The following is a 24,821-nucleotide window of genomic DNA, read 5'->3' on the forward strand; positions in this document are numbered from 1 at the left end:
CTCCTCTTACGAATGCTGTGCCATTCTCGGGATGTGACGCAGCGACTCGGGGTGTGGGGATTGTGCATGCATGAAGCACCTTTAGCTACAGGGACACGTGTGTAGTACAGGCAAATCTTTCCAGCTTCCTGTTTTAAATGTCCCCACCTCTGTCACTGATGCCCTCAAGGCACTAGCTGGGGATGAGGAAAGCTCACTGGAAGACAAAGTATTACTCTCTAAGGAATACTGTATTCTGTGTGGGAATACTAAGACATGCAGGCAATCCACAATCTTAGGCCAGGTTAGCCCACCCACACAGATGAGTTATCTGATAGCAAGCCACCCAATGCATTCATCAGGTAATGTCTGTGGTAGTTCCTCTCAGCCACTCCTGAAAAATAAAATTAGTACTGCTTGTGGCTCTGTCTCAGACCCATACCAGAGGACTCTACCATGACTGGGACCTGCTAGCAGCTCTGTGGTCTCCTCATGTTCACACACATGCATTTCCTATCTTCCTCTTTGTATTAGCGTTCTCAGGGTACACCTAAATCAAGTTCACCTCACACCTGTTCCCATGCAAGACACAACCCTGAGCCTCCAGGCTAGAGGGGATGCAAGGGTCCTTTGCCCTGTTGAATACCTTCTACATGAATTTGACGTCTTCAGAAATGGCCAAATTCCACACAGAGGTAAAAGAAAAGAAGACATGTCAAAACCACATGGGAGTCTGGGCAAAGGTGCCAGGGACTGAGAGAAAAAAAAGTGTGTGTGGAAAAAAGGCAGCTGTCACTGATAAAGCTGTTCAAGATGAGGAAGAGTGAAGAGACACGACTGGGATGATGAATGTGGATGGTGACTGTAGCGGACGGTGACTGTAGCGGATGGTGGCCGTAGGACTATATATGCTCACGTGTGGTATGTGACACTCGTGCCATGTCTGATTCCACCATAGCCATAGCATGAGCACCTGGCAGGTACTATGCATGAATTATGTTTGACTTCACCACAGTGATAGCTGAGCATCAAGCATACCGTTTGCAATCCTTCCAATGGCCTCTAACACGCACAATCCCTGACATGGCAAGTGTGTGTGTGTGTGTGTGTGTGTGTGTGTGTGTGTGTGTGTGTGTGTGTGTGTATGTGTGTGTGCGGTGTCTGTGTAGTCTGTGTCTCTGTGTGTGTGTGGTGTGTGTGTGGTATGTATGTATGTGTTTAGTGTGTGTGTGTGTGTGTGTGTGTGTGTGTGTGTGTTTGGTGTGTGTTTAGGCTAAAGGTTGACATTAGGTGATGCCAGCTGCTGTTAACCTTAGTTTCTAAGACAAGATTTTCACTGAACCCGGAGCTCCTGGGTCTGGCCAGCCAATGAGCCCGATGGATCTTTCTGCCTCTGTCCCGCCAGTGCTAGCGTTCCAAGTACACATTACCATTACCATCCTCCACCCCCTTTAACGTGTGTCAATGGTTCAGACTAGTGTTCTCATGCTTGGCCTGGAAATCTCTACTGACTGAGCCATTTCCCTGCCCCTGTACATAGCCATTGCTTTGTTTCCGTAGTACTAGGGACTGAGCTTGTGCATGCTTAGCAGGCACACCAGCACTAGGCTACAAAATTCCCAGTCCTTTGCATATACTCTTGATCTCTGTGAGTAGAAACCTGGACGGGAATTTGTTAAATTGAAAAAAAAAATACATAGAAACTACACATGGTCATCAGAATGTCCACATATTGCTGAAACAATCATGAATAACTGAGTCTATCTACTGAATGTCGCTACAGGGAACTGCTCTGCTGGTCCAGGCCGAGTTTCTGGCCGTGGCGTGGCTGCACTCACACTTCCGTTTTCATTTCTTCTTTTTCTGCCTGGCTTTTCTCTTCTGTAGCCACAGACTTGTTAGTAGTCTTGGGTTCCAGGTACTCAACAATCCCATAAGCCATCATGGTCACAGTCAAGACGCCCAAGAGAATGCCGAGCTTGGTGCTCACACACAGAAACGAGCTGTACCCGAAGGCGATGACGTACCCTAGGGACTCCCCAAGGCGGTAGTTGGCAAAGGCGGCTTCTTTGTTCCTCACAAACAGGACACCATAAAGAGCTGTGGAGCAGATGAGAGTGAAAACGCTGCATAAGACGCCAGACAAGACCCTGTGTGCAGGCGTGGGAGCCTGAGATCTGTCTGACTCCAGTGCCCATAGAAAATGCCAGGCACTGGCCTATAACCCAGTGCTGGGAGACGGGAGGGAGGAAAGCTGGGGCTTGCTAGCCAGCGGACTCAGCTGAATCAAGGAGAGACTCTGAAAAAATAAGATGGAGGGTGACTGAGACAATGCTGACCTCTGGTGCCACATGCACACATGTACATACATGCACACGCGTGCGCGCGCGCACATGTGCACACACACACACACACACACACACACACACACACACCACCCATAGACACCCACAGACGTACACAAAGACCTCAGACACGGTCCATTAAATTAATCCTGAACATAGACAAGCCTCGTCACTGCCAGTTTTCTTGAAAAAAAAATCTGGATTTTTTCTTCTTCTTAAAAAAAAAAAAGCACAGAATTATGCTGCTAAGTCAGGTGATGTCCTCTGGCAGTGGACAGTACAGGAGAGGGAACACAGGAGTCCCAGAGCAGTAGCTGCTGGACGGAGCCGGCCAGTCCTCACTCTAAAGATGAAGGAAAGCAAGGAGTTCAGTGTGTGTCGTGTGGAGTTTGTGACCCCTGGGGAAAGACCATAGAGTCAACCCAATCATAATGAAAGAGTTTATTGACTAGCTGCTAGCAGGGCAAACAGTCTCTGAGCCAAATTCGAGATTCCTGTGAGAAGAGTTGAGAGAAGAATTTTTAAAGAGGAAGAGCACGAGACCCTCCCACAGCTGTGCAAGCCAGCAAACGCTGGTCTGTTCTGCCAAGCGACGCGGCTAAGGCCACTCAATCTTCGGGTGCCCGCAGAAGCAAAGAAGCAGTTAGTCTTATAACAAGTAGATAGTCACGGCTGTACATTTGCACATTTTGGGTAGGGGGTTATTGAGTCGGGGTTATCGGGAACTTATCTTCCAGGAGCTGGAGTCAGAGACAAATGGCTGGTGGGTACCAAGATGCATGCCTGGCATACAATGGAGTTGCTTTAGCCAGTATAAGATGAGGTGGAGCTCGTCACCCATCCCCAGAACCAAAGGGTAATGAGTTACAGTCATGGAAGCCGTATTTGTCCTTCAAGGGTATGCCAGTCACTTGGGCAGTAGCAGTCTAGCAGGTGATACCCACTGCCCAGTGCTTAGAGATGGAGTCAATGCCACTCGGAAGTCCCCAGACTTTTATTACTAGCTCTGTGGCTTCTATTTTTATTTTGGTTTTTTGTTTGTTTGTTTGTTTTTGTTTAAGACAGGGCTTCTTTGTATAGCCTTGGCTGTCCTAAAACTTGTTTTGTAGACCAGGCTGACCTTGACCTCACAGAGATCTGCTTGCCCCTGCCTCCTGAGTGCTGGGATTAAAGGCAAGCGCCACCATGCTGGGCACGACTTCTCTTTTTTAATGTCCTCAGCAGTCTTGATTTTTTTTTTTTTCATTTTAAATTGACACAGAGCGCCTATGTGTGTGTATACATGTGTGTATTCCTGAGACCTCCTGAGTGGAAGAGCCTGGCAGAGAGATGGCAAGAGAATCCATGTTTGCCGTAATCCCCAGCCAAGGGTATTTTTTGTGGGTTACAGAAAACTCGAAACTCGCACAGCCTGATGCTTCTCTGCTTCTGAACAAGCGAGTCACTTTTGCTTCCGGTGCTGGGCAGGGCGTTTTTTGACAGATCTGGAAGAGAGCAGCAAGGATCCCATTGCAGGACATGGCTGAGTGGCAGGTGCATCTGGGAGGGGGTGGATGAGAAGAGAGCAGGCCCTGGTGGTTTTCTGTGGTCTGTCCACACCCCGGATTGCTGTGCCAGCTCCTACTTACACACTCTCCCCCTTCACCAAGACCACCCTTAGCCCCTACACCATCCCTAGAAATCCTGTTTGACTTCCCACCATGGTCCAGGGTGGAGGACCCTAAGACAGAGGACCCAGGATAAAGAATGCCATGAGGGAAAGCCCTGGAATAGATGGGGTCCCCAGAATGAAGGATCTTGGGTAGAAAGGCCCAACATGGAGGATCCTAGGATGGAGGACCCAGGATAGAGATGTTCTATATGGAGGACCCCAGGGAGGGAAAGTCAGAACTCCAGAACTGATAACCAAGGCTGATCCGTCTGGCAACTGGACCAGCGGAAGTGGCCCTGTCCCTTCCTCTCTGCCAACACAGTTCCCTCAGAAGCTACGTTCCAGACAGCCGAGAAGCTAAGGATTTGGGTGTGTAGCCTGAACTGCCTTTTCAGAAGAATCAGGCACCTGGGCAGAGCAAACCCCCTCCCTCCAGGAACGCCTGTTAATCAACCCAGCCCTGAGGGCGAGGTGTCCACGCAAGCTATCACTAGACAGAGAAGGGAGGGGACGAGGTATCCATTTGTCCACACTGGTAACAACTAGACAGACAAGCCAAGGGAAGGCACATGAGAAAATAGGTGTCCATACCAGCAACAATATCCAGATGGATGGGTGAGGGGGCATGGCAAGCAGGTGACCACCCCTGTACTAACTACACAGACATGGATGCCAAGTGCAGGGTAACACCCAACACAGGGTCTCAGAGCAGGAAACAGAGGCTTATGGTAAACTGGGACCCCAGGGCATCTGCCCTTTGCGAGCCACAGGGAGCCCATGTCCTGATGGCAGCCATCTTCCCCTGGTTATAAAACCCAGGGACCGGACTCTGGCTGGGTGCAGACTTGGTGCAGTCTATGTAGCTTGTCTGGATACATAAGACTATTGTGAATTAACCTGTTTGTTACAAAGAAATCTGTTTTGCCCTCAGCATCATCAGCCTGACCTGTCTGCCTCATCTATTCGGGGGCACTCGAGGCTAACGTGACTCAGACGGAGTCCTTAGTCTGAGGTGATGTGAGGAGCAAACAGGCATCTCATCTGTCGCAAAGACAGGTTAAACAAACAGGGCACTCAGAAGTCAGAGTCCGTGCACCCGTGAACTGGAAAGCGAGCCCCTTCAGCAGCTAACAGGGCTAACAGATGAGCGTTCTGTGTCTTGAATGCAGCACAGTGGCATGTGAGGGTTGCTATAGCAACTGCACCCGCCCTCCTCCCTCAGCTGTCAGAGAGGAAGAGCAGCTGAGGCACAGATTCACTGCTGGGAGGTGGAAACTCAGAAGCCCTCGGGGTACCCAGCCCCAGCCAGAGGAGCAAGTGTCTGAGCCCTACAACACACTACTAAACTGAGGAGTTTGAAAGATGCTGACTCAAACAGTGGGGGGCTGAGCTCATTCATTTCTCTGAATTAGATGAGAACATACCACCACGTCTGTCCTTTGTGTGTCTATGTGCATGTGTGTACAATTGGGGGCCAGAGGAGAACACTGAGCATCCTGCTCTGTCACCCTCACCTTATTCCCTGAAGATGGGGTATAGTCAGAAAGTTTCTCCCATCCTGCCAAGCCCCCCCCCCTTCACAGTCCTACAGCCCGCTTATAAAATAACCATGCAGAAGCTTATATTAATTATAACTGCTCGGCCATTAGCTCAGGCTTATTACTGACTGGCTCTTATACTTAAATTAACCCATAATTCTTATCGGTGTTTAGCCACATGGCTTGGTACCTTTTCTCAGTTCTGTCTTGTCATCTTGCTTTCTCTGTGTCTGGCTGGCAAGTCCTGACTCTTCCTCTTCCTCTTCCCAGAATTCTCCTTGTCTGCTTATCCCAACCTATACTTCCTGCCTGGCTACCGGCCAATCAGCATTTTATTTATCAACCAATCAGAGCAACACATATTCACAGCATACAGAATGCCATCCCACAGCAACAGGGTCTCTCACTATAACTGGAGCTTTCTGTTTCTCTGCTCGACTGCCTGGCCAGCAAGTCTCAGCAAATCTCCTGCCTCGGTTCCCCAGCACTGGTTCCATCCTGAGGATCTAAACTGAGATCACCACATTGTTCACGTTCTGACCCACTCTGCATTTCCCAAGCCCCACACAGTACTGCTTGTGAGGTGTGGCCAAAGCTACATGCAATTTGTCGCGTCGAAAAGGGGCAGACAACCATCTGGATGACGTGTGGGTGTGCTGTGGTGTGGGGAGCTGGGTGGAACTAGCTGCAGGGACGCAGCGCTAAAGCGACACTCCTCACTGGGGTGGCCGCCAGCACACACTTTCAAAGAAACCAGTTTGTCTTTTAACAACAACAAACACACTCTTACCTATACAAAGAAGGTTGAAATTGTTTCATTTTTAAAGTGTCCCTTATTCAATGGAGTCATTGTTCAAGTCACTCACTGGACTTGAGTGCTCATGATATATAGATTGGGTCTTAGGTGATTTGAACAGTTTAACAAAGGTGCCTTTGTGAGTGGTTTATGTCCAAATAAAGAAAAGGAGAGTGAAAGTGATTATCTATGTATTCCAGAGAGAAAGAAAACAAAATGTTTTTACTGTGAAAACTTTAAACCTCTGCAGTTCTGGAGGATGGGATAAAGCAGGCTGTCTGTCCGGGTGCCTTCTCTGCTTTGGTAAATGCTTTTGAGAATTCAGTGAGTTAGGAAGGTTGTCAGCATGCAGAGGATGGGACTCCGTGCGTGTTTCAGTGAACTCTCGGGCCTGGGTGCGAGTGCAGGGCTGGATGCCGTTTCTCTCTGGCACTGGCTGGATAGACTGTCTAAGATCCCTAGCTGATCTGCCATGTCACTGCTTTATAATTCTGGACTTCCAAGAAGAGCTAAAGTGAGTTTCTGATTACCCTGCCCCCACCCTCCCCACAAACACACACACACACAATGAACCCATATATTCCTAAGAACAGGAGTGCACCCCAGCCCATGAAAAGTCCAGCTGTTTGTTCCTAGTTACTGACTTTGGTCAAAAACGAACAAACAAAAAACTAGAGGAAGGCACCAGCCGCACACACACATTTGTCACTTGGGCTCCACTGAAGCCAGCTGAACTAGACCCCTATATCCAGCTGTGTGAGGTTTCTCTAAGGCATTTTTTTCCATCTCTTGTAAACAGACATCACATGGGGATGACAGCCAGGACAGCTCTGGAGGATGCGGTCCACCATCTGCAGCAACATGCTGTGATCTCATACAAATACAGAAGAAGTGGCCAGGTCTCCCATCCCTGGAAACCCTGGCCTCAAGCTACTGTGGGTTTTCTTTAACCAGTGTCTAAGCCTGAATGTGTCCTGAGTGTAGGCGGAACGGCACTGTAGTGGGAAAGAGGTAACTTCTGAACCATATCCATCTCAGGGCTCCCTCAGGCCTGGCTCACCCAGACCTTCCAGACTCCAGACACAGAGCCTGCCCTTCCCTGATTGTTAGCACAATCCAGGCCATTAGGTATTTGTGGGAGACTTAGGGCTGAGGGTTCTGACCTTGGCCTCATTACAACATAACCATCACCCAAATGCACATCCGGTCACGTATCCTGCACCAATGTCAATATCCACACAACATCCTGCCTTCTTCTCTGTGGGAGACTGGCTCCCACATTTATTTACCTCAGGGATTCTTGAGGAGTAAGGGATAAAAGATTTAGATAGAAATATAGAGGAGAGAGACAGAAGCACAGGATAGCCTCGGGAGGGCGGGAGGGCCTGGGTCAAAACCCACCAGCCCCTTCTGTCTCTGCTAAAGGGCTTTGTAAGAAATGTCAAGGGGTAGAGCAAAGACCACCACCACCACCACCACCACCACCACCACCACCACCACCACCACCACCACCACCACCTCCACCACCTTCACCTCCTCCACCACCACCACCCGCCCAGTGCAGCCAAATGTAGACCATCCCAGACACCTGGTAACCATGCAGGTGGTCAAGCCATCCCCTAATGCAGCTCTGCTAGATAAAGCAAGCTGAGATCTCACTAGGAAACCTCTGTGGGCTCCCACACTTCTCATCCTAGTGCCCTTCCTTTGAAAGTCCTCTCAGATGCTCTCTGGGTAGACTCAAGAGCTTCCAACAGATCCAGTGCCAATACCCTGGCATTTCTGCCACTTTGCCATACCACTGACTCTCTTGGAGTCTCTCTGGTGCAGCCCCTGGGCCTGGTGTCTCTACTCCACAGACCACGGGGACAGCGGCATTCCAGAGCTATGCGGTCCTCCTGTCTAGCCATGGCCCTCACTTGCTGGTCTTGCTGATCTCCTGATCATGCACTCTAACTGGGGAAGGTCTTTCACAGGTGGCTTCTACCATGGCTTCTTCATAAGTTATTTCAACTTTCTACCACTAGTCAGTTCTCCAAGATCAAGGGGTCACGTTCCCCATCTCTGGCTCTGTGGGTGAGGGGGGCATTGGACCTTCTCCCCTCCATTTCAGATGCTGACTGTCTATCAGGGGTATTCATCTCTGTCCATAGGCATATTCCTCCTCTATGTCCCTTTCTCCACCTCCTATGGCCTCATGTCCACAGGACACAGGGTGGTAGATGTACTAGTGTTCTGTGGCCCCTATCTGGATTCTCTATAGATCCTCCTTGCCATCACTTCCTCTGGTTCCTCATCTGTGCACAACTGTGAGCAACTCCAGGAGACCACATTGCTGCATGGAGCCCCTGGCCTCACCAGACCCTCCTTCTGCATCATGCATGCTCTGAGATAAGAACACACTTCAAACCTACAGCATGGTCCTTGAGACCTATCTGTTTCTCACCTCCCTTGGTTCCATGGTTGCCTTCTAATGGGGACTTCGACTAGACACACCCAGAAAGCTTGGATTCCACCTTAATGGCTGCCTTCCGGCCTTGCTACCCTCAAGACAGCTGACTGAGGGAGACTGAGGCACCGTGAGCCTGTGCTGGGTACTCACCATTGTTCTGTGTCTGCCAGACTGCATCTGCCATCCCCCACAGGCCAGGGATGATAAAGAAGACAGGTAGATGGGCCGGGTTTGGGTGCCACAGGAGGAGGGTGATAAAGCAGGAGAAGTGGATGACGGCACCTGGTCGGAGGAAACAAGACAGGACAGTGGGTGGCGTCGCCTCTGCTTCTGGTGGCCAGGGCCTCACGCAGCCTGGGTTGGGGACCATCTGTACCCATGTGCTTCCTCCAGACTTTCTAATGCTTTCCTGCAGTGCACAGACAAAAGGTGATGCAGAAAAAACACAGGTGTGTGAGTGTGTGGCTGACTCCAAAAGGGGGGCCCTCTGGACCATGAGGACCTACAGGACCCACAGTCTTATGGGGCTCTGGGCTGTGGAACCCTAGCCTGTAGCTGGGGGACCAGTAAGTTGTCTCCCAACAGTGTGAGCTAGGCTTCTAAAGAGTATGGGGTGGAGGAGGGGAGACCAGGAGAACCCTGAACAGTGATATCTGGGCTTGTTCCTTGGGGCATGACTTCTGTGCAGACCTCTGTGAGGCAGAACATGTACTTCCTTGTTGTGCGATAGAATATCGGTTTAACTATGTAAAGGTGTATTGCATTTGTTTATGCTGCATTTGTTTAACTATGTAAAGATGTGTTGCTGATTTACCTTGCCTGCCTAAGGCACATGATTGGTCTAATAAAAAGCTGAATGGCCAAGAGCAAGGCTGAAGAGGGATAGGCAGGGCTGGTGGGAAAGAGAAAAGAGGAGCTGGCCAGATGGTCAGCTGGGGGCCAGACAGTCAGACATGGAGGAAGCAGGAAAGTAGGACATACAGAATGAAAGACAGGTGAAAAGCTCTGAGGTAAAACAGATGATCAGAAACAGGCTCGCTAGCGAGAAACAAGCCTAAGCTAAGGCCAAACATTCATAAATTAATAATTCATCTCCATGTCATAATTTGGGGGCTGGCCGTCCAAGAAATCCAGCTACACTTCCTCTTGTTGGAGGAAGGCAAGGGGTGGCAGGGGGCACAGGGAGGGCAGGAAAGCATGCCACCTACAGGGCTCCCCTTTTCTAGCCTCTTCCACAGCCCCCACTGCCCCGTGTGTTTTTCTTTACATAGTACCCTGAGCACAGGCTCACTGGTGTGTCTACTTACCCAGCGCGAAGAGTGCAGCCCTGCCCGTGTACTTGGAGATCTTCCCATACAGCAGAGAGCACAGTGAGGAGGCACCTGAGAAGCAGATCATCACATAGCCCACAAAATGGATGCCCAGGGCACAGGTGGCAAAAGACTAGGGAGAAGCATAGAGCTGCATTACTGGTGTGTATAGGTCTCACTACGGCTTCAGTCTGCAGCTGCTGTGTGGAAGTTAACATGCTGATGTGGCCGAGGACCTGCCTCTCCCAGCCTAGGAGGGCAACACTGGTATGTAGGACAGGGTCTACTTTGGATCAGAATGGACAGACATCTTGGCAAACCCCTTCCTACACATTCTTTTCCATAGGTGTGATACACTATTTTACAGAGTGTTAACAAGGACATTGACATATCTCATAATTTTCTATTAGGCCTAAGGACAGGTGAGGGAAATGGAATCTCCATAGATGGCTAGGGAGGCCACTGGGCAGCCTCAACACTTGACCTCCATTACTGGCAGAATCGAGGACACTTGAAGACACTTGTAGGAAAGGCTGGGGACAAGAGGATGGCTGCCTTGGCATAGCTGGCTGAAGCTAGAATGACATGATGTCTGATGGGAAGGGAAGCCCACGCAAATCACCGAGGTGTTCTGGACGTTCCCTTTTGAATCTGTTAAAACCATCTTAAGAATGGTGCTTCTGATATCACACCTGGCTCCAAAGCACCACAAGGAAAGGCAATGACCTGGTGCCTGTTGGCCAGCCAGCCAGCCACAGAGCACAGTGGTGAGGAAAAGAGGATGAAGATGATAAGGACATGAGTAGATGGACATTTCCTGTAGCAACTGCCCTGTCCCAAATAACAGACTCAAAGGCTGGATATGAACTATAAATGATGGGCCAATAGCTCAGGCTTGTTACTAGCTAACTCTTACACTTAAATTAATCCATATTCCTTATTTACACTCTGCCATGTGGAGGTACCTTTATTAGCATGGCATTTCATCTCCTGCTCCCTCTGCACCTGGCTGGCGACTCTGGACTCCACCCTTCTCCTTCCCAGCATTCTCAGTTTTGCTTCCCTGCCTAACTTTATCCTGTTTAGCTATTGGCCAGTCAGCTTCTTTATTAACCCAATCACAGTAACAAATATTTACAGTGTACCAAAGGATGATTCCATAGCAGACATGCAGGGCGTGGATGAGGGAAATGACTGCAATGAGCCACCTGATGATGGAGAGTACATGAACATGATGAGAACCAGTGGGGGATCTAGACAGACAAGCACAGGAGGCCAGGGTGATTCCAGGCCACCCCAACCTCTCTTGCATCCACAGCCTCAGCCCCTCAGCCTGCAGAATGTGGCTGTGATATCTGAAGCTTTCCCTTGAGTTCCCTTAGCTGCTGCCAAGACAGTCTCCTTGGGCCCTCCCAGGCCATCAGTCTTCCCTTGAGTCCCTAAGCCTGAGCCCATGCCACCTTCCTGGGTGGTACCTCATTCCTTGGTTGCCAGGGTTGGTCCCTTTCTAACCTTCTTTAATAAAAATGCAAGACTGAGCCGGGCGGTGGTGATGCACGCCTTTAATCCCAGCACTCGGGAGGCAGAGGCAGGTGGATCTCTGTGAGTTTGAGGCCAGCCTGGGATACAGAGTGAGTTCCAGGAAAGGCGCAAAGCTACACAGAGAAACCCTGTCTCGAAAAAAAAAAAAGATGCAAGACTGATTCCTGTCCCCCTCACCTAACCCCCAAAGGTGGTACTGCTAGATAAACCCAGGACACTTAGATATCGCACAGGGCACACTTGTCCAGAGATAACTGCAGTTTATGGAAAATTGGGTTAGGTTGGATGGCTACTGTGTGCTCTGTTGTTCTGGAGCACTACTCCTGGCTAAGGACGGGGTAGAAATTTTCCTAGTGTGAGGAGGACAGGACAAGGTTTAAAGGTAGGACTGGGGAATGCCCTGCCTCCCCATCTGCCCTAAGACCACCATGAGCCAGTGTATACTGGGGAAGAGTCTCACCCAGGAGAGAACTCCCTCCTTCCCACAGCACCAGGATTCTTCAGAAAGACGGAGCCTGGGGACGGCCCCCAATAGAAGACAGAAGTTGTGATTTGTATCAGTCACTAGAGAACGGCCCACTCTGTGTGTCCCTGTGGCCCGGGTCGCCCCACATGGAAAGGACTTCTGTGAGCACAGAAAAGTTTAGAAGTCCAAGAGCTGAGACTGGCAAGCCACACGGTTTCTAGACCGGGGTACACCATATGAAAGCTGGCACAGGAAGGAATTTCAACACTGCTCGAGGGTTTAATATCTTCCCTTATTATTTAGCAGCACTGAGAACACAGGGTCAGCAGAATGGACATGAGTGTTACACACAGCTGCTAACAGCTGCCTCCCACCAGCCTTGCCCTTCCTAGGGAAGACATTGGCCAGTAGGAAGTCCTCCCTTCAGCTGAGAAGTTAGAGACGGGTGCCTCAAATCCGAGACTCAGCCTCGGTAGAACAGGGAACCCGATCCCACCCAAGGGCCCCCGGGCCCCTGGTCTTGGAACACCTTCAGGTCCCTTTAGGTAGGGAGGGCATGGGTACACAGCCCTGGGCTGCTTCCTCTCCTACCTTTGTGTACTCTCCATTCATGAACCCCTGGTTCATCCCACTGTACAGCGGCAGGAGGATCAGGAGGCGCAGACGCTTGTCGTTTTTAAACAGCATGAAGGTGGCCAGTAAAGTCGACCAGAGAGGTGGTGATCTGGGCCCTGCTTCTCTCTCGTTCTCCATTCTGTCTTCCACAGACTCGAGAAACACGATCAGCAGCAGGATAGCCAGGATACTGCTGCCTGGAAGGACACACAGACAGGTGTCGGTGCTGCCGGGGTCAGACGTGGCCCACCCCTCATCTCCACGGACCATGTATGTGTTAGGTCTACAGTTAACCCACCACAGTGGATCCGCACGGCTGTCACCCAGAGAGGAATAGCACGCTTTTTAAAGAAGATTAAAAACAAAAGTCCCCCAAGACAAGACAACGAGAGGAAAGCAAAGCGGTGTGTCAGTTGAAGAGGCACGTAGAAACCTATCCGTGCATTAAACACCCTGAAGGCCCCGCAGACATAGGCTGTCTGGGGACAGGCTTTGGAGAGGGGTGTGTTTTGAGGGACAATTAACAGAGGGCACCATGAGTCTTGGGACCTTTTACTGCATTTGTACTTTGAACGGTGTCAATGGGTTATCTGTGTGTGTGGCGGGGGAAGAATCCCAAACTGTTCATTTGACCCTGAACATTCTGCACATCTAAAAACTGCAAAATGCAATGAGCAAATGAATCTGTCTTTGCCATCCCCCCACCTCACCTCTCCAGTCACCTCCATCTCCCTGCACAGGAAACGGATGTTTATGTGGGTGTCCGGGCTTCTACAGAGGTCCTCCTGTCCCCTAGTGATATGAGGTGCCTTTTGTGACATCTTTTGAGCACTGCCATTCTACTTTCTGGCAAGGGCAGTTTCCCCTAGGGATTGACATGTCCAAACTCTAGGTGTGAGGTTCAGCCAGGGAGTGTGTGTCAGACTCCATCAGGACACTGTGGCCCAGCCTTGCTGAACTGTGGGCTTGGTGAAGCCAGCTGCCCTGGTAAATGTTTACAAAGATGGTTCACCCAGTCTCAGCGCCCATCATAGAACCCCCCCCCTTTCACACACTGACACCCAGAAAAGTCCAGATCTCTTCAAAGCTTTCTACAACTCAGCCACTTACCCTCCTGACTACTACGCACACACCCTCCAGCATCACTTTTAATGCAACATTTCAGTGTTGCTTCTTAGGTGCCCACGAGGCTGGATGGCTCTTGCCAGGGGCCTGTGGATGTGCCCCCCTCCACTGTGAAAGAACCACAAGGCCTCAAGAGAGGAGTCATTGAATCGCAATGACCCTTTACATGAACAGGTGTCTGGACCTGGGAAGTACAATGTGTCTTCTTTCCAACCATCCCAATGCTGGCTGGTAGTAAATATTAGAAAACACTTGTCTCTTCTTCATCACCATCAGGTAGGCAGCTCCTTCTCTGTGGCCTACCCTGCATCAAAAGACTTCAAGTTTGGAGAGGTCTAAAGAACGCCATCTCTAACAAGAAGCAGTGAGAGCCTGTGAGTGGAGGGTCTTGGTCTCAGAAGTCACATCCTCTTACTCAGAGGTGTGTGTATCCAATGCCAAGTGGTCCTTGACCTTCCAAGGCATGAACTGGCGTCCTGGAACTGAGACACTGCATTCTAAAGACAGACCCCAAAAAACATCATTATGAATGCAACACGTAGAGCCCTCGACAATCACTCCAGGGAGATGGCACTGTGGGCATTATTGCCCATTTTGGCCTTTCTTGTTTATGGTGACATGCTCGAAAGAGAGTCATAGCAGATTTCCAGGTATCAGAATAAGACAATGTCTCCTCCACCTGGCCTGGGGCACAGTCTCCTTGCTAAGCCCCTTGACCTGCTACTTAGAGGACAGAATTCTCCAGGGATACATAGTTCTATTGAACAGCACTGATGAATCATATTCATCGGTGCTATCTGTGGCTTCCCACACACACACACTTCAAAGACAACAGGGAGTGAGGTAGTGAGACCACTTGATGCTCAACGCCTGAATCATCTACTGCCTGACATGGTCGATCAGGAAGAGTACCCCTCCAGTTGATGAGCGCTGCCATTGCACACACCCAGGTTCTCTGAGGCTGTCTAGGCATGGTGGAGAGGAGACAGGGACATCATTTTAGCCCAGTACTTTCCACAGGCGTCTGGCCTCCCCACTGCAGAAAGGGGATGGGGTGGGTGCTGAGGAACCACACGCCAGGTGAGCCCTTGCTGTCCCCGCCACCACATGAATGTGAACAGGACATTTAATGAATAAATGTCTAGATCACAGATGATCAGGGACGGCGGTAACATGGAAGTTCCCGGGACATCTCCCTGGCCCCCACTTTTCACTCCCCTTTCTGCCCACATCCTCCTCTGAGAACTGTGTGCCCTCACCGTGCATGGTCACAGGTGGCTTTGTTGCACATCACTGGCCCCTGAGCTTGCTTTCGGGTCAGCCATTGAGATGGCCCAGCCCTACCACACGCAGGGCTTTCGCTTCCTTTATTAAAGGGCAGACACAAACATAGTCCCTCACTACCACAAACTATACGCTGTGTTCCCTACGCTTGGGGAGATCACAGGCGCCAACATATCCAGGCTGCAATGGACAAGCACTACCCTGGGAAAACCACCTTCCTGATTGTGGCATCGTTTCTGCCAGGGAAGTGTGGCAGGGGTCTCTACGGAGAAAGTTCATTCATGGGCTGGAGGAGAAGGGCCTTTGCCACAGGGGGAGGTTGGGCAGTTGTACACACCATTGAAGATGCTCAGCAGGGTGTAGATGAGTTGCTTGGAGGGCTTAGAGGTGTTATTGGAAGCCACGGTGGCCATCAGGCAGTCTTTGGCTCCACAGGACTGGAGCTGGGAATCTGGGATGGTCACTGAGGAGGTCGAAATCAAGACGACAAGGTGAGAATTCTAGTGACTACGCGGGATACCTGAGGCCAAAATCAGCAGTGAAAGCATGGTCACCTAGGACAGGTGACTTCATGTCTGTCCTGTTTCAGAAAAATGAGTGCTAACTCTCTTATTGGTTAAAAAACAATGGGTGTAGGCTGGGAGAGATGGTCCAGCAGTTACCCCCGGCTATTCTTGTAGGGGATCCAGGTTTGGTTCCTAACACCCAGCACTGGTCCACAATTGTATGTCACTCCAGTTCCAGAGAATCTAATGCCCTCTGGCATCTGTATGTATTACTTGCACATGGGGCATAACATACATGCAGGGAAAACACCTGTACTCATAAACTCATAAAGTAAAAATAAATACATATGGAGAGAGGGGGTTGGTTTGGTGGTTAATACCTGCCCAATGTGTCACACACACACACACACACACACACACACACGCACACGCACACGCACACGCACACGCACACACGTGTACACACACACACACACACACACACACACACACACACACACGCACACACAGAGTTGGAACTACTGTTATGGTTAATGATGTCAGCTTGCCAGGAGCTAGAGTCACATAGGAGACAGCCTCTGGGCATATCTGTGAGGAGTGAGGGACTATTATCTGGGATAGATTCGTCTCTGGGCATGCCACTGGAGAATTACCTTACTACTCAGGGAATGAGTAGTGGTCTGGCTGCATCTAAGAGCAGTCTATGTCCCTCCACCTGCTGTGACAGAGACTGGGTTTGATATCAGTCTCTGCAGCTTCTTGCCTGAGTGGTAGTGATTGTGAACAAGACCACATGCATGGCCCAGTGTCTTCCCTGCCTTGGACACACTGTCACCAGGAAGGGAAGAAGACTGGTGACTTCTGAGTTTCTGTCAGCATGTGCCGCCTAGGAGAAGCCAGACACATGGCCAGGGTGGAGGGAGAGAAGCCAACCTACTCCAGAGTTGTCTCTTCTGGAAAGCTCTGCTGCAAGAATGGAAGACTAAAGCCCCTAGCCTGGGAGTGGCATGGAGTGGATGCTGACTCTGACCCTGCGTGGGTGGGGTTGAGGGGAGACAGACATGGAACATTCCCCCAGTCATGGGATAAGGGGTCTGACAGATGGTTTTAACACTGGCTTGTGGGTCAGTTTTATAGGGAAATAAGCCACGTAAATTCTCAGCAACTCAGGACCCACATTACACTAGCAAGAGTTGGTGAGTGCTCAGTTCCCCCATGACACCTTTCCCCGAGGGGTTCCCCGACCTCCACAGGGTACCTGTGGAAAAGACAGCTACTTAGCCTCCTGACTGTCCCCAGACTGGCAGGGCCACCTGCCTCCACTGTAAGGTCAGGTATATAGGTGGAATTGGGACCTCACTTTGCTCTCATGGAGACCTAACTATTCCCAAGGCCTCTCAGCCCTCACTCTTTACCATGAGTGGGTGTCTGGCTGAATACCAGTGAGGAAATCAGGTTGCCACACACTCCAGAAGACTGGAACACAAGGAAGAAGACGCCAAAGTACTGGTTCACCACGTCCTTGCCCAGCTTCTTCTCTTTCTTCGCTTGCAAATTTCCCACGATGGTGATGTAGGTGCACTGAGATGCCCACAGGGGGGCCGCACCCAGGCCCAGCAAGATGGATGTGGGGATCAGGGTGTACCTGCAGAAAGACCCAGCAGAATAGAGGAAGGGATCAGGGTGTGTCCATACAGAGGCCCCACAGGATGGAGTGGGATCAGGGTGTGCCCAAAGAAGCCAGTGTAATCCCCTCTCAAAAGCTGGGGGCACAGGGAATGGATGTTTGTCCCCTGCTGGCTGAATCTCCCTGAGAATCATCAGACTCTCTAACCATTAGGGCCTTGAGGATGTGTGTGTGTGTGTGTGTGTGTGTGTGTGTGTGTGTGTGTGTGTGTGTGTTGGGGGTGGGGGAGTGAGGAGAGATTCCCAAGAAGAGGTACGCTCTGGGATAGGGAGCATGAGAAGAAGCCAGCAGGGACACGGGAAAGATAGAGAGGGTGTCATGATGCTGTCCCTCTGTAGAAGCTCAGAGGACAGTGGTCTGCATGGGTGCTCAGGGCACACACACTAAGGGAGGGCTGGCGGGGGTGGGGTGGGGAGGGGCTGTACCAGTTGGCGTAGAAGTTGGCCAAGGAGAAGGTCAAGTAGCAGCTCATGGAGCCCACCATGGTCCACTTGCAGCCAAACTTCTTGATGAGGAGAGGTGAGAGGAACATGGAGGAGAGCATCATGCTCCCGTAGATGGTGCTGAGTGTCGCCACCCCCAGGCCCCCCTCACTGTAGAGGCTGCTCTGTAGAAGACAGACCAGCCGTCAGAGGAGGGGACAGCTGAGGGGACTGTGTGGGGTGAGGAACCAAGGTGTGATTGGGTGCTGGGCCCAGGTTCAGGGCCCCTTGAGCCACCCTGATGCCAGCCTTCTTAAACAAGGACACTGCAGTCATGGCAAATAAAGCCAGCTGCAGGGCCAGGCTACCAGGGCGGAGGCATCCAGGGCTCAGAAATGGTCGCTGTGAGGCCTTCGGCTGGACTTGTGCTTCCAGTCTCCAGGTTAAGGTGGGAGGAATCCATAGTGGAGCTGCAGGGAAGACCTGCTCAGAGCAGAGACAGTGGCCGCCATCTGGAGCCCCGCGTGTCCGGAGCCCTGCGCTGTACCGTGATTTGTGCTTATTCCACAGGAGTACCTGGCATGCCGCTGATGTGAACTGACCCAAAGGTCAAATCCCTAACCAGACCCAAACAGCTCAAGGGCCACTCCTGGACTTTGTTGTCCAAGAAACCAGCAGAACCCTGTCTTCTTCTGTCATCTGTAAGAGAAAGTGAATGAGAGGAGGAGGAAGGGGGAGGAAGAGGAGGAAGGAAGAGATGAACAAAGTCCAGGAAGAGGGGGAGGAGCAGGAGGGAGGAAGAGGAAGGGAGGAATGAGGAAAAGAAGGAGGAGGAGGAGGAGCTAGAGGAGGAGGAAGGGGAGGACAAAGAAGATGGAGGAAGAGGAGAAGGGAGAATAGCAAGAAGAGGAGGAACAGGAGGAGGGAGGGAGGGGGAGTGGAAAGGAAGAGGAAAGGGAGGAGGAGCAAACAGGAGGAAAGGGAGGAGAAGGAGGAGGAGGAGAGGGGAGGAGGGGAAGAGAGTGACAGATGCCACCCCCCCACCCCCCCCCACCCCCCCGCATTGTCCTACCCATCCTTCCCACATTCTGCACCCACACGTGGCTCAGCTGTGCCCAACAGACACTGTGGCTTGCTCTAGCCAGTCCTTAAAATCCCTACAATTAACGAGGACTATGGGGGTCCAGCCCCTTGATAGTCCCCTCCCAGGGTCCGCAGAAGGCTCTATCAACCAGCAGAGAATCTTTAGGGTCGGTGAATCAGTCTACGCACTCAGAGTTCTTTGATCCATTCGCTTTAATTCCTCTGGCATAACATCCTTTATACACAGCTTCAGTTCTGTTCTCATGTCTAGCTCCTTTCTTGTCTGATTTCTCTCTATATTTATCTACTGTCCCCTCTATGTTCTATGTTAATTCCTTCATCTAGTTCTGTCCCTTCTAGGTTCTCATCTATCTAGTTCTTTCCCCTATAAGCTCCTCTCCTGTCTCCTTCTCTCTCATCTGGCTCTTCCTCATCTTGTTCTTCCCCATCTGGCTCTTCCTCATCTTCCATCTCGTTCCTCTAGTCCTCTCTTTTAGCTCTTCAATCTAGTTCTTCCCCATCTCAGCTCGTTCCTCTCAAGTTCTTACCCATCTCGTTCTTCCATTCTCTTCTCTCTTCTCCCTCTCTCCTCTGCTTTACAGTTATATATCTCCCCAAAATCACAATCCTCCCCTCCACCCAGGACACTCAGCCTGAACTTCCTCAGGCAGTGATTGTCCACTATCAGGATCAAATGGAGGGTTGATAAGAATTACAAAGAAGGGCACTAGTTGTTAATTACCATTTGTGACCCAAAGGGGAAGTGACTAATGAATCAACTAAAGGCTAAATATGGGTAATATCTAAGAAGAGGGGTCTTACGTGCACAACTATAACCTTAAATGTGTTTGGTAAAAGATGTTAAAAATCTATAAGTTGCTAGGTCAATGGGAGAAAATAAAACTGTCTTCTTTTTTCCTGTGGCTCCTATCTGTCCAAGCTGTCTGCCGTTTTTCTGCAGGGTGGGGGAAAGTGTGCTCAGTCTCTAGGCAACCTGTGTACAGCTAGATGCCTCTGGTGATAGCTAAAGGGAGATCTGGAACTGGAGGTAAGGTTTGGGAAAGGAGGAAGTTAAGCTTAATTAGCACATCCACCAGGCCTTCTCAAACAGGTAGCCTGGATGCTTAAGTCTGTTCTTAGAGAGTACAAAGGTATCTCTGATAAGGTACTTTCCTCCATCCAGTGATGGACCTGGCCGGATGCTACCAATAATGATAATTACAGGAAGGCTTGAACTGGGAGTTCTGGCTGAGCATAGCTGTTATCACAGAAGGTTATCCAAATATTCCTAGAAGTGGTTAGGTAAGTAGTTAGAGGTCTATAAAGTTAGTAAGGCTGTAAGAAAGGAGGGGTCTGAGCTAAATTGTGTAAAGCTATTACTTAATGTCTAACTGACCTAGGTGGTGTCCCCTTGTGGAATTTACCTGTAAGTCAGGAGACTTGCATGTGGGCTGTTATCATTGTTAGTCCACCTGGGACTAACAATGGGCGCCCACCTGGGTGGTGTTTCCTGTAGTCCTTGAAAGTGGCTAAGGGAGATAACTGGTTCCAGAGAAAGCCTTTCCTGAGGCTGTTCTCCAAATACCTGGAATGTGTATGTCCAGAGAGTGATCAGTCTACACTGTTAGTCCTTCTTAGGGGAAAGTCAATTGGGAAAACTATGAAGGCACACATGATTTTCATAACAGAATACAGCTGATATATAACAAGCCAAGTAACACCAAAAACTCCTTGGGATTTGGCTTCCTCTGGAGGAATTCCCTGATCTCTCCAGGTAGTGACTTTGCCATAACCAGCTGAGTTCTTATGATATATTTCTGCGGCCCGCAAGATACAATCTGTGTAAAAGGTGGAGTCGGGCACCTTCCCCTGAAGTGGGGTTGCCTGGGTACTTGGTGTTTATTGAGCAGCTAGAAACATGGTCCAGCCTGGCCCTTTTAGAAAGAGTTTTGGACGGGGCACATCTCACTCACAGCAGTGAGCGTGCCTGCTTTGCAAGTCTCGTGAACCCCTGAGAGCTCTGGTCAGCGTTGGGCTCCTCTATCGCCCACATCACTGCAGTAAATGAGGGAGCGGCATCTGTGAATGAAAACTGCTTTTGATAGTAGACCACTGAAAAGGAAGACCGCCATCGACATTTAAGTAGAGCCAGAATTTTAGAGCTAATGGCTCTTTCCACATGAACGCCCACACTCCAGTATCTGGGCTGGCATGTGCTAGACGAGCTCATCCGTGCAACAGACATACAAAGGCAAGCACATACAGACTGCACAGAGTAGACCTAATTACATAAGTGTACCACCGTCTCCCAGTCAGGCCAAGGATCGGCTTGGAAGTACTTTCCACTAGAGGGCTGTGCAAGACTGTGAGACAGACACAAGCGTCAAAGCATCCACCACCTTCAGCTGGTGAACACACAGGAGCCGTCAGAAACCACAGAGCAGGCATCAGCACTGAGCGGGTGCTGCCGGCACTGCATAGAACCCTGTCAGAAAAGAAAGGAAAGGAAAAAAATGAATGGAAGGACAGCAGGAAGGAAGGGAGAGAGAAGAAAGGAAGGAAGAAAGGAAGGAAGGAAGGAAGGAAGGAAGGAGGGAGGGAGGGAGGGAGGGAGGGAGGGAGGGAGGGAGGGAGGGAGGGAGGGGAGAGGGAGGGAGGGAGGGAGGGAGGGAGGGAGGGAGGGAGGGAGGGAGGGAGGGAGGGTGGATAGATGGATGAATGGATGGATGGACAGACAGACAAGACATATCCCACTTTTCCTGTAATTACCACAGGAAAAATTGTCAAATCCTCCTCAGGCCAAGGGGTTCAGGCCCACATGACCTAATGCCCAAGACCTCCAAGCCCAGCAGCCTCTTGGAGGTAGCTGCTTGGTTTCCATGCAGACTCAAGCAAGAAGGATTCCATAATGGTTCAAAATGCAGATGATTTTGTCAAAGTTCATAGTTTTGCTTAAAGCTTTTTGTAAGGTCAAGTAAGAATTAACAAACATTTCTGCCCAACCTCAAAGCCCAGAGCACCGAAAACACACAGTAGTTTCCTTCATCTCTTTTCAACCACTCAAAGGCAAAGTGTCCTCCTGCTTGTCCCAGGTCACATACACCTGAGCTGTGGTGTCACTCTGGGGGAACAAGACAGAATCTTGTAGCGCTTCATTTGGAAAAAAAAAAAAAAATCGTTCCAGGGAGTGTGGGCGTGTGTGGGGTGTGCTGAGGTGAACTGGAGAACATGATATGTAAATCTCACCTGCAGATTCTGCAGGCCTCCAAAGGCCGTGAAGTTAAAGAAGAATCCAAAAGAAACCACCAGGATATTCCGTAAGTTCTTCTCCATTATGCAGATAGATGTGTCACCACCAGTGGATGTCAGTGAATAAGCATGCTTGTACTTCCCTAAAAGAAACCAATTGGAGCATAAGAAATGGAGTCTGTACCAAGAGGCGATGGGTGATTGCTGCGGGCCACAGGAATATATCATAAGAACTCAGCTGGTTATGGCATAGTCACTACCTGGAGGGATCAGGGAATTCCTCCAGAGGAAGCCAAATTCCAAGGAGTTTTTGGTGTTACTTGTCTTGTTATATATCAGCTGTATTCTGTTATGAAAATCATGTGTGCCTTCATAGTTTTCCCAATTGACTTTTCCCTAAGAAGGACTAACAATGTAGACTGATCACTCTCTGGACATACACATTCCAGGTATTTGGAGAACTGCCTCAGGAAAGGCTTTCTCTGGAATCAGATTATCTCCCTTGGCCACTTTCAAGGACTACAGGAAACACCACCCAGGTGGGCGCCCATTGTTAGTCCCAGGTGGACTAACAATGATAACAGCCCACATGCAAGTCTCCTGACTTACGGTAAATTCCACAAGGAGACACCGCCTAGGAGAGGTGGACTTTAAGTAATAGCTTTACACAATTTAGCTCGGACCCTCCCTTTATATACCGGGACTTCCAGGGCACAGGGGGAGAAGAGAGAAGAGAATGGAAGAACTAGATGGGTAAGAACTTGAGAGGAACAAACTGAGATGGGGAAGAAGTAGATTGAAGGGCTACAGGAGAGTACTAGAGGAACGAGATGGAAGATGAGGAAGAGCCAGATGAGAGAGAAGGAGACGGGAGAGGAGCTGATAGGAGAAAGAACTAGATAGATGAGAACCTAGAAGGGACAGAACTAGATGAAGGAATTAAGACAGAACCTAGAGGGGATCGCAGACAAGTGTAGAGAGAAATCAGGCTAAAGATGACCTAAATATGAGAGCAGAATATAAGCTTGTAACTGTCACAGAATAATAAAGTATATGGACTAAGGAGTTTTGTGTACATAGATTCATTTCTTTTCATCAAAGATTAATTATCAGCTGGTTGTAGATTCTTCCCGGACCCTGGGAGGGGACTATCGAGGGGCTGGACCCCCATAGTGCCCGATAGGTGATGTCGTTCTGTATGCTATGAACATGTGTTGCTCTGATTGGTTGATAAAGCTGTTTGGTCAATGTTGAAGCAGAATAAGGTCAGGCAGGACACTCTAAAGAGAGAGGAAGAAAGAGAGAGTAGAGGAGACACTGCTAGCCACCACCAGGAGAAGCAAGATGTAAAAGTACCAGTAAGCCACAAGCCATGTGGCAAAGTATATAGATTTATAGAAATGGGTTAATTTAAGATATAAGAGCTATCAAGCGAAAAGCCTGCCATGGCCATATTTTAAAAATAATATAAGCCTCTGTGTGTTCACTTGGGTCTGAGTGGCTACAGGACCAGGCGGGACATGGGAATTTCATAAGTGGCTGTGAGACCTTGGTGCCAGGTGAGCACAGGGAAACTTCCAACTACAAAGAGGTCCCATTGTCTCTGAGTTGAAGGATGGCCACTAAAGCTTCGGATAGTTAATGCACTGGCATTTGCAGGTCCTGGTCCGAGTTATGCTTGTTCTCTGGGAAAAGATCATGACTCTCACCAATCAGCTCCTCTGCAATTGGTTTCCTGTTCCTTTCAGATAGGAATATCACATCTTGTGTACCTTTGATAGTAACTCCTATGTCTAGAGAAATTGCCAGTGGTGCAGAATGTGGACAGTTCTTCTGTCCTAAAGAACAAAGCAGGCAGCACACACCTTTAATCCCCACACTCGGGAGGCAGAGGCAGGCAGATCTCTAAGTTCGAGGCCAGCCTGATCTACAGAGTGAGATCCAGGACAGCCAGGGCTAAACAGAGAAACCCTGTCTCGAAAAACAATAACAACAAAAACAAAGCAAAAAGCATCAACTTTTAGATGCCTCATCCAACTTCTGAAAAATATTTAATGTGATAAGATCCCAGGGCCAAAGACTTAGTGCAGAGACGTAGTAATTTCACAATGTTGCAATGATGTTTTAAGTGATGAATATGGTACTTCATTACATGTAGAGAACAATTTCACATGTACCATTTCATGTGTAATAATTAGCATTTGAAATCTGGGACCCATCATAAGTCAGCCAAGCCCAGGTGCCACACACCTCTAATCCTGGCACTCTGGAGGCAGAGGCAGGCACATTTCTGTGAGCTTGAGGCCGGCCTGGTTCACTTAGAGTTCCAGGACAACCAAAGCTTCATAGTGAGACCTTGTCTCCCCAAAGCATCCTTCTACCCAGTTGTTAGTAAATTTAGCTTATTGCTTTTAGAATGTTCCCCAAGTGCTGTGTCCTTGGTCATTTCTGCCAAGTATGGACCAAGCAAGTGAATCTTACAGCTTTAGTAACTGACATGACCACCAATAATGGAGAGAAGGCTCTCGTAGCTTAACTGGTCCCTTTGAAAAGACAAGCCTTGTGGGATACAAGGTTTTAAATATTCACTGAACGTGGGTTATTATGCTGGTAACAGACATGAGAACAACATTCAGCTAGCAAGTTATTTTAATGTGTGTGTGTGGGGGGGGGCAAGACTACCCAGTCAGTGAAGCATTAGGACCTGAGTCTGATCCTCAACCCAAGTAAAAGTACCAGGCATGGTGGTGTGCCCTTGTAATACCAGGGCT

At 49.7% G+C, this 24,821-nt stretch overlaps 1 protein-coding gene and 1 non-coding gene across 20 annotated transcripts in view; both read right to left on the bottom strand.

Moving 5' to 3' along the window:
• Positions 1–1,687: 1,687 nt before the first annotated feature.
• Unc93a (unc-93 homolog A) overlaps positions 1,688–24,821 on the bottom strand; it is a 40,701-nt gene continuing 17,567 nt past the window's right edge. For 8 of the 19 annotated variants that reach the window (XM_076552914.1, XM_076552910.1, XM_076552911.1 and 5 more), the window contains 8 exons: positions 22,048–22,193; positions 17,722–17,903; positions 17,025–17,254; positions 15,441–15,566; positions 12,671–12,891; positions 10,069–10,204; positions 8,912–9,043; positions 1,688–2,079 (listed from right to left, as the gene is read on the bottom strand). In XM_076552914.1, coding sequence (XP_076409029.1) covers positions 1,814–2,079; positions 8,912–9,043; positions 10,069–10,204; positions 12,671–12,891; positions 15,441–15,566; positions 17,025–17,254; positions 17,722–17,903; positions 22,048–22,134 — 1,380 coding nt within the window. In that variant the 5' untranslated portion in view covers positions 22,135–22,193 and the 3' untranslated portion in view covers positions 1,688–1,813. Of the gene's footprint in view, positions 2,080–2,123; positions 2,279–3,513; positions 3,809–8,911; positions 9,044–9,137; positions 9,171–10,068; positions 10,205–12,670; positions 12,892–15,440; positions 15,567–17,024; positions 17,255–17,721; positions 17,904–18,294; positions 18,418–22,047; positions 22,194–23,759; positions 23,889–24,821 lie in introns of those variants that run through there. The other 11 variants (XM_076552917.1, XM_076552913.1, XM_076552919.1 and 8 more) reach the window with 11 other exon arrangements.
• On the bottom strand, positions 15,192–15,354 carry LOC121823300 (U1 spliceosomal RNA). The gene has a single exon (XR_006064715.1). It is a non-coding gene; the product is annotated as a U1 spliceosomal RNA (small nuclear RNA).

This window comes from Peromyscus maniculatus, chromosome 16 (assembly GCF_049852395.1).
Source record: "Peromyscus maniculatus bairdii isolate BWxNUB_F1_BW_parent chromosome 16, HU_Pman_BW_mat_3.1, whole genome shotgun sequence".
Classification (NCBI taxonomy): domain Eukaryota; kingdom Metazoa; phylum Chordata; class Mammalia; order Rodentia; family Cricetidae; genus Peromyscus; species Peromyscus maniculatus.